The 9211-nt window shown below is 38.3% G+C and overlaps 2 protein-coding genes across 5 annotated transcripts in view; both read right to left on the bottom strand.

Moving 5' to 3' along the window:
* LOC109827257 (U-box domain-containing protein 33-like) overlaps positions 1-2203 on the bottom strand; it is a 12960-nt gene extending 10757 nt beyond the window's left edge. For 3 of the 4 annotated variants that reach the window (XM_020394235.1, XM_020394236.1, XM_020394237.1), the window contains exons 1-2: positions 1908-2203; positions 141-262 (exon numbers count right to left, since the gene is read on the bottom strand). In XM_020394235.1, the coding sequence (XP_020249824.1) occupies positions 141-262; positions 1908-2124 (339 nt within the window). In that variant the 5' untranslated portion in view covers positions 2125-2203. The remainder of the gene's footprint in view (positions 1-140; positions 263-1907) is intronic. The other variant, XM_020394239.1, reaches the window with a different exon arrangement.
* A 1891-nt stretch (positions 2204-4094) lies between these two features.
* LOC109827252 lies at positions 4095-4858 on the bottom strand. Its single transcript, XM_020394227.1, has 2 exons — positions 4500-4858; positions 4095-4373 (listed from the first exon to the last, which is right to left on the bottom strand). The coding sequence occupies exons 1-2, from the start codon at positions 4836-4838 to the stop codon at positions 4095-4097; spliced, it is 618 nt and encodes a 205-aa protein (XP_020249816.1). The 5' UTR covers positions 4839-4858.
* Positions 4859-9211: the final 4353 nt, after the last annotated feature.

Genomic DNA, 9211 nt, shown 5'->3' with positions numbered 1-9211 from the left:
TGAAACCCCCCCCCCCCCCCCCCCCCCCGCCCCGAAAAAAAGAAAGATAAAAAGGTAGATATGAGCATCTCTGGCAGATTAAGTCAACAACTACTCAAGGACAAGGAAAATGTAGGTTTAAGAAGAAGAAGCAAATGAACCTTTAGTTCTGAGCACACAGTCGTGTAATCATCTAAAAGCTTGTGCGTCTTCTCCCACTCATGCTGTCTGTATTCTTTGACCACCTGGTGGTTTACCTCGTTTGCAGGAAACTTGCTCCCCACTGAAATTAAAATTAAAAATGGACATAGTTGAAGCTGCATCTTCAACTACAGATTAAGGATTTTAAATCCATCTTGGGACAATATGATAGAGCACATATATCCACTTTTAACATGATGCGATATTAGGACTGTTAGAATATAAAACTATGACCCCCACAACTTCGAAATCTTGGTGTAATGGTTGGGTCATTTAATATTGTATTAGAGCGCCCGGATTCAAATATTGTTGGTCACAAATTTCTAAGTTGCTATTAAAAACTGATACTGCTACGTGAGTCCAGGTTTCTGCCCATAAAAAGGGTCTTCAACCAACAGGAGCATGTTAGAACATAAAACTATAACCCTCAACCCTTACCGCAACTTCGGATTCTTGGTGTAATGGTTGGGTCATTTAACAAAGACAACATGTTCGACGTGAAAGGAAACAAGTTGTACATAAGTAAATATGCCACAAAAGAAAGAAACAGGAGTAGGCTTTTTTCTTGAGCTTTTATTCTTTTTAGGGACTGGCTGTGGGGATGAGGTGTTAGGTTGCAAGGGCCCATGAAAAGAGATAGACTACATACACAAATATGCTTAGCACAAGAAAATTAATGCTGTTTGATTTGTGAGCTGAAATATCTTTAATAATGTAACAATCTAAGTATCTTTCCAATGAAATCTCAGCATCTCTTACGTTCGCTATATCTAGCCGACTGGAAATTGATAGATGTGAGACACTTCACAAATCTCTAATCGGACCCCCGATCTATTCTAGCACAACTAAACACTAACTCAGTGGCGAAATGAGGTGGTGCCTCAACCAGCACCTCATCGATCAAACCAGTGGAATACATTTGACAACATATGCATTGAGTGGAAACACTACACATTTTGAATCAAGTTGCAGTAAGCCATAAAGGTTGCAAAAGCCCACAAAATTTAGAGAGCAGAGACAGTCATAAAGGGGCTATTTGGGATAAAGGGCATATTTCGCATAAGATGGATTGCCTCAGGTTTGCCTCAGGTTTGAGAGTTTAACATCATTGTACTGTAGGAACTGCTAGAGCTAGATGTAAACCTGAAGTCGACGCAATAATATTGGACGCGATACTTGCCAAACTAACATGCTACATGCCCATTATCATACATTAATGTGGAGTAAGAACCTGTCTTTGCCCCTAAATTATAATTTATGGGCTTTTTATATTTTTTGTCAAGGAGAGATGATTAGGTATTACTTCGAGAATATCCAAAGAATCGCTGGAACAGTTTAATGGGCATGACTGTATATATCAAAAAAAAAAAAAAAAGTCTTTTAAGTACAGACTTGTGACATCATTTACAGCTCTTTAGTTTAGTTTCAAAGGGACACCCAAGAAGAAGAAGAAAAGAAAAAAGAAATCACCTTTCTTCGATTCTCGATCCAATTTAAATGAGACAGGCAAGGACTACGAAATCATGGGTACGTGTTACTAAATCTACAAGTTCAACAAAATCATTGCTGGAATGAGTTCCATCTACTTTTCGGCACAATATGCATCATTGAACCATCTTTTGTATAAAAAAACAAATTGCATATGTAAATTCATGGGCAACAATCTTTTCTCATAATTAAAACAAGAACAGATAGAAAAATTAAGGAGCAAGACAAAGCAAACATACTCAAAGGAATCATGTTTGCAGGTATGTGAACATGAGTGATCACAATCTTCTTCCTCTCTCTGTCAGTGTTCTGTAGGAGCCAGAGCAGGGTAGATTTCCCCTCCTTGATCCCTTTTTTCACGGCAACATAAACCCTTTCAAAATATTCTTCAGTTTCTCTTGTGCTGCTGCTTCCTCTGCTGCTACTGCTTGAATGAGCACTTCTGCTTCTCTCCATTTGGGATTCTATTGTGGAATTTGAGAGAAGAGGATTATAAGAGACTATAAAGATTATAGGCCATCAAAATTTTATTGACCTTTTTGGTTCTTAAAAGGTTTTTTGAGCTTATTTATTTAACTGCCATTTGTTTTATTATTATTATTATTAGAGTTTCTTTGATACTAGTCCCTCACATCTTTCATTTGAAATTGATCTCTGAAATCTTAGAAATTGCGACTAGGGCCTTCACTCTCAAGTTATTTTAAAAGAAGTCACTTAAGTCCTTGAAATTGCTACTAGGCCCCCCAATTCTGAAGTTATTTTAGCCCCTCCAATCAAGAGTATAAGTAAGAACCATAGAGAGCAATTGAAACAACTTATGAGAATTTCAGAATCTAATAGCAATTTTAATGATTTTGAAGACCAACTTCTCTCTAGTTGCTATTTCCGCTCTTGGATGTGGGGCATCTTTCATAATAACTTAAGAATTAGGAGGTCCTAACAGTGATTTCTTGATTTGAGGATTAATTTAATAGTGATTTCTTAATTTGAGAGATTAATTTCAGAATAACTTAAGAAATGAGGGATCCAATAGCAATTTCTAAGAATTGAGGGGCAGCTTCAGAATAATAAAGATGTAAGGGACCAATATCGTAAAGACCCTTATATTTTTATGTTTTTAATACTAAAATCTTGTCGGTTTGTACTTTTGCAGAAGCAACCCAGTGGACCTTTGTATTAGTTGACGCGTGGCCAACTGAAACCAGGTGAGCCAATTAGCTTAGTTGTATGATATTGCTTATTTTAAATTAAATCAAATCAACCTGCAGATTTTCTAGTTAATATATAAAATACACTCCCCCAAGTATAATACCACGTCCAGCTAGGTGTAGCCTTAGGCCCCGTTTGTGTAGGGTATTTTGCCCCGAAAATTGAGAATAAAGCTGCTAAAATGGTAGTTTTTTGGCAGCTTTCCCTCAAAATCGTCTAGAGCCCGTTTGGATGGGGTATTTTGCCCCGAAAATTGGGAGGAAAGCTGTCAAAATACCCCATCCAAACGGGCCTCTAAGAGGCCCCGTTTGGATGGCGTATTTTGGCAGCTTTCCTCCAATTTTCGGGACAAAATACCCCATCCAAACGGGCCCTAAAGAGGCCGGTTGCGAAAGCTGTCAAAAAACTGCCATTTTGGCAGCTTTCCTCCCAATTTTCGGGACAAAATACCTATCCAAACGGGCCCCTAAAAAAGCGATTTTGAGGGAAAGCTGTCAAAAAACTATCATTTTGATAGCTTTCCTCACAATTTTCGGGGCAAAATACCCCTTCCAAACGGGCCCTTAGTCATATTAGCCTGGAAAAAGTGAACTCAATATTAAAAGTGAATTCGAGTTCAGTTGTTTCAGGTGCCACAGAACTCCAACTGTAAACGTAGTTTCAACTGGTTTATTTAGGGGTTGTTTGGTTCGTTTCCTAGATATAGGGAAATACATTTCCATGTACAAAAACACAAGTTTTGAGTTTCCTAGATATAGGGAAATACATTTCCATGTACAAAAACACAAGTTTTGAGTTTTCCAAACTTTTCCAAGAAATAGATTGTTTCGCTTTGGTTCACACAAAAAAATGGTGGGAAACCAATGTATTTATTTTTCTTGTGTTTGGTTCGCATGGAAAAAAAGGAAAAACATTTGTTTAAATGGCAAAAAGCCGACGTGGCTGTAGTTTTCGTCAATTTCACGAGGTTAAGGAAAGAATTGGGAGAGAAAAAAAAATCTGATGTGGCGGCGATTTTCACCGAGTTTTCCTTCTTTAACCCTAGCGAACCAAAGATGGGGAAAAAACCCGACGGAAAGCTTATATCCTACGTGGCCATGAAAAACCTGATGTGGAGGCGGTGTAAAACTTTTCCACCAAGTTAAAAAACGAACCAAACAGCCCCTTAAACAATTATTCGATCACATAAAATTTTTGAGAAAAACAGAAAAAAAAAATCATCTATTTACATAATTTTCGGATAAGAGGGTGTAAGTGGTGCTACTACAACTTAGGCTCTGGTTACCATTTGCACAACATTTCTTGGATACGCTATCAGAATCGGCAATGCGAGGTTCCAATTCTTGATTTTTCTTGTTTGCCGTCTGAAGTTGCTCCAGGATTTTCCTATTCTGGTTCTCGAGCATTTTGACTTCCAATTTTTCTCTTGCCAGTGCTTCCTCAATCTCTTTCCTTCTGTTCACCTCCTTGGCATATAAATCCTCGGATGTTTTTGCCTGCGAGCAAGCTTTATCATCAGTGAGGTTTGATTCCTGAATTTATGATTAGACTCAAGATCTCCTTAAGTAAACGAATCATAGAATTTATGCCCGCAAAGTTGAAAAAAAGTTGCAAAGCCTCACCCTTCGTAGAGCCTCAATCGCATTCCTCTCTGCTTTCTGACGCTTAAGAGACTCCTTGTAAAATTCAACGTTCATTTCATCAATAGACAATGAACTCAAGTTGTACATTCCATCGATTACTAAGAGAGAATGGGATAATGTAGTTGTAAGTTCTCCTCCATGTGAACCAAAGTTGTCGGTCTTTGATCTATGCCTGGCAAAATAATGGTCATGCCCATGATCGACACCAGACCTCGTTGGCGCAGGCTGATCTAGAGGCGTAGATCTTGATGTCAAGAGTTCGGATTGGCTTGATAAAGAGCTCATGGTTGTCGCGGGAGGCGGTATCCTCTCAGACATGTCTAGAAGAGCTTCCCTATAGAAATTATGAGCACCTAGCTTACCGAAAGAATTATTTAAAAAAAAAAGAAAGTCCTTAGCAAAAGAAAAAAAAAAGAATTCAATAAGTCCTAAGAATGAGGAATTCAAGAGGAAACTATCATATTTATATAGGCACTATGCAAGAAATAATAGGAACCGGGTATACACATGTCAAATATTAAGCATTTAACATTATCACAGGCTCAAGTAGGAAACTCATGCTTGATAATGGTCCTAGAGAATCAATATCTGATCAATTAATTGACTAAGTTCGATTGGATAGGCATTAATGTTTCTTGGACACTAATATTTGATGTGTCGCTCGGAGGCTCAGACATTCAGAACATCTTACTTTAGGACAACTCAAGAAACTCCCAATGACAGTTCATCAACATATCACGCAAACAAATCAAGAAAATATCATTGATTCACTTCGACATCGAGGCTCCAAGAAAGAGAATATATTAACAACCATGTAAAAGACTGACATACCAGATATCATCAAGCTATCGGATGTCATTGACATTTAAGTACACACGGGCAATTACGTAACTAAATTGTCCTAACCATTCATTTGTTAATTGATCAAGATGAAAACTCCTCGGAAGAAATGGACGAGAAAAGAAGAAATGAATACGCCAATATTAAAGTGCAAAGGTTATATATGTAAAGAGAAAATGAATAACTGAAAAGGGAAACTCCGAAAAATCTAAGCTTACCTTGTGCAGACGAGGGTTCCTTTACAAACAAACCATATGTTACATGATAGCTCAGCTTGTTTTCCCACAGTGATTGCGGTCTTTGAATTGGGAACTTTCAGTCTTCTGTGAACTAAAAAACTTCATGAGAATTTCAATCCAAAACTGTGTTGGGAATTGAACGCTGAAACCCCTAATGCAACAGAAACGCAGTATAGAAAAAGTACACCAAGATTTACGAGGTTCGGCAACTGCCTACGTCCTCGGGAGCCACACAGATAATTTCTTATTAATCAAACAAGAAATTATAATTTAGGAGCAGATCTCAAAACTGAGATTTCTCAAATAAACACTGTAGCTACAGTGTTAATAATTAAAGGGTATGAACCCTTTCAATTCTCACTTGAGATAAAATAATCAACCCACAAATAATAAACCCCTCTTTAATGATCTCTCTCTCTCTTCTTTAACCCACTTCTTAATCTCCCCTCAAAAACAATTTGAGAGCTGGAGATGAATGAAATCACTGCTGTGATTTAATTGGAAACGCGACTGCGTTTTAGGGCTTCGCCGCCAGAGAAAAATCGGAGAAGGGGGAAATGACAGGCTGGCGACAGCCTGTCGCCAGCCACGCGAGCGTCCTTCTTTGACGCCAAGTTCGCAGGCCCCGAACGCAGAGGTCGGACCCCCCCCCAAACGCAGAGCTCGCCATCGCCAAACGCAGAGCTCGCCATCGCCAAAACGCAGAGCTCGCCAAAACGCCAAGGTCAGGTCAGCGTTCGCCTGGGGGTTCTCCGTCTACTTCGCTTGCGTCATCTCCGAGCTCGTCGGAGCTCCTCGCCGGACGGAGGTGAGTTTGGTCTACACCCAAACTAACAAACTGAGGACAGGAAAACTAAGTAACAGGAATACTAAGCTTTCATTTTTTTTACGCTGTTTAATGTGGTTACCAGTAACATCTGGGTGCTATCCATATCAAAGGTAGCATGAACTCAATGATCAAAGTTATGGAATTACAAACTTAATTTTCGATGCTAGTTCGTGTGACAACAATTATATTCAGTCAAAAATTTCGAAACACGAAAGTAGCATTAGTGTAAGGTGAGATGTCTTTACTAATTCAGTCAGCATCCTAATCAGAAATATTTTATGAGAATAAAACTAGATTTTTAATTACAAATATATCATGGGCAATGATATGATATTCACACCTTGAAAAATGCTTGTCTGCTGCTGCGCCCATCACGAGCTCGACAATACCATGACGAGCTATAAGCTCTATAAGCCCTTTTGCAGCATCATCTGCCTCAATCACAAGCTTCTCAGTTTGTACCTGATAAAAAGGAGAGGTTAACAAAACATTCATGGGTCAAAACTTACAGTACCGTTGCTATTTTTTTTCTCTATTTAATTTAATCTTATTAGAATTTTTGATTCTTCTTTTTCCAAACACAAAAAAGGCCAAATATGAGCATATAGACCGAGAGGAGTACAGGTTTAACAAGAAGTAAATGAACCTTTTGTCGTGAGCACACGGTCATGTAATCATCTAAACTTTTGTGCATCTTCTCCCACTCATGCTTTCTGTATTCTTCGACCACCAGCTGGTTTACCTCGCTTGCAGGAAATTTGCTCCCCACTGAAATAAAATTAAAAATGGATATAGTTGAAGCTACAATTACTATCAAGGAACTACGAAGGGGATTCACTCTACCCCATCCGGGACCTTATTATAGAGTAATTATATTCATTTTTAACATGACGAGCAATTAAAAAAACATGCCATTAGAGCGAGAAACAGGCACGAGCTTTTTTCTTCAGCGTATTAGTTTAGCTTTTCTTCATTGTTGCAAACTTTATAGACAATTAAGTTACACCGGTGGAATAAATAACAAGATGCATTGAGTGGGAAACTAACACATTTTGAGCTGCATACTTGCTCAAATATGCGCTGCATGCCCGCTCCTTAATCTTAATGAGGAATAAAGACTGATATCTTTTGACCCTGTGTAATTCAAGGCACAGATGGCCGTTTTCATTTCTAATTAACAAGTACAGTTAGGCATCATAGAGAACATCCATAGAATCATTGGAACAGTTTAATGGGCATCTGTATATATCAATTAAACAAATCAAAGGCAAAGACTAGTGACATCATTTACAGCTCTTAGGTGAAGTGAAACCTTCATATCAGCCAGCATCTTAATCAATCATCAAGGATAAACCTCACGAAGGCATTTCAGGCTTCCTTCGATGATTTAACCAAAAAGCAAGCACCTTAAATGAGATATACAGGGACTATCTAATCACGGGTATTCACTAAATTCTACAAAATCAACAAAAATGGGTTCCTCGCACTTTGCGACACAACATGCGTCATTGAACTATGTTCAGCATTTTTCTCATAATTAAAGCTAGAAATTTAAAGAATTAGGCATGAGTACGTACTCAAAGGGATCATGTTTGCAGGGATGTGAACATGAGTGATCACGATCTTCTTCCTCTCTCTGTCAGCGTTCTGTAAAAGCCAGAGCAGGGTAGATTTCCCCTCCTTGAGCTCTTTTTTCATGGCAACATAAACCCTCTCAAAATATTCTTCATTTTCTCTTGTGCTGCAGCTTCCTCTGCTGCTACTGCTTGAATGAGCACTTCTGCTTCTCTCCATTTGGGATTCTCTTTTGGAATTTGAGAGAAGAACTTCATGAGAGACAATAAAAGCCAAGATTGTATGCCATCATGATTCTTATTGATACTTTTGGTTCGTAATTTGAGCTTATTTTTTCAGCTGTTACCTGTTTTATTATTGTTATTATTATTATGTTTGCTGCTCTCAACAAGTGCTGTTGGTTTGTATTTTTGTGGAAGCAACCGAGTATAAGAATATTCTTGACCTCTGGATTGGTTGACGCGTGTCCAACTGCAGCAGCTGAGCTACTGAGCTTTGCTCTATAATGTTATTTTTAGGCTATGTTTAAAGCAGCGGCAACAGCTTAATAAGGACACGGATTTGAATTACTATAAATGATCACTGTGGAACAAAAGGATGAAGTTATTCTAAGCTAACTACATTATTGGATTCTAAATTGCAGCTAAGGGCAGTTGATAAGTCTTCTTCTCTTTAATAATAATAATAATAAATTGTAAATTTGGAATATACCGTTTTAAGTCTTGCTTTGACCGTAACCAACAAGCGACCAGTTCACTTATTATTGCTGATGGAGCTTTGCATCCTAACCACCCAACTAATTAGTAATTATATAACGTTTGAGGTAGATAAGGACATGTGGCCTTAAAAATGTTGTTAAAAATAAACTTATTGGCATGCATATAAATCTGAAAAATAAATTTAACAAAACTGGCCTGATACGGGTAGCAGTCGCGCAAAGCATTGCACTGCCCTAGAAAACTGAGAACCCGCCTATCGTCCTGGCGCAGTTGATCCCTTCTCCCCTAACGGTAAAAGCCCCCAGAAACGATCGGCCTCTGTACTCGGGCAAGAGTATAGAGCTGCTTCTCAGATGAAGACGATTGCCCGTAATAAATAAAATCAGAGATTTTTGGAGAAAAGAGTTATCGCTTTTGAGGACAGAGGAGAGAAGAAAAACTTTTGATTTTTTGTTGCTTCGTTGTTGTGTTTTTTTTCGAACTGGTTAT

Source organism: Asparagus officinalis, unplaced genomic scaffold (genome assembly GCF_001876935.1).
Source record: "Asparagus officinalis unplaced genomic scaffold, Aspof.V1 AsparagusV1_Un95, whole genome shotgun sequence".
Classification (NCBI taxonomy): Eukaryota; Viridiplantae; Streptophyta; class Magnoliopsida; order Asparagales; family Asparagaceae; genus Asparagus; species Asparagus officinalis.
Note: the sequence above shows the minus strand (reverse complement) of the source record. Positions and strands in the feature narration are given on the sequence as shown.

Coding starts and splice junctions, on each gene's coding strand:
- LOC109827252 (XM_020394227.1), bottom strand. CDS start 4,838: ATGTCTGAGAGGATACCGCCTCCCGCGACAACCATGAGCTCTTTATCA. Junction 4,374..4,499: donor CGATTGAGGCTCTACGAAGG/GTGAGGCTTTGC, acceptor GCTTGCTCGCAG/GCAAAAACATCCGAGGATTT.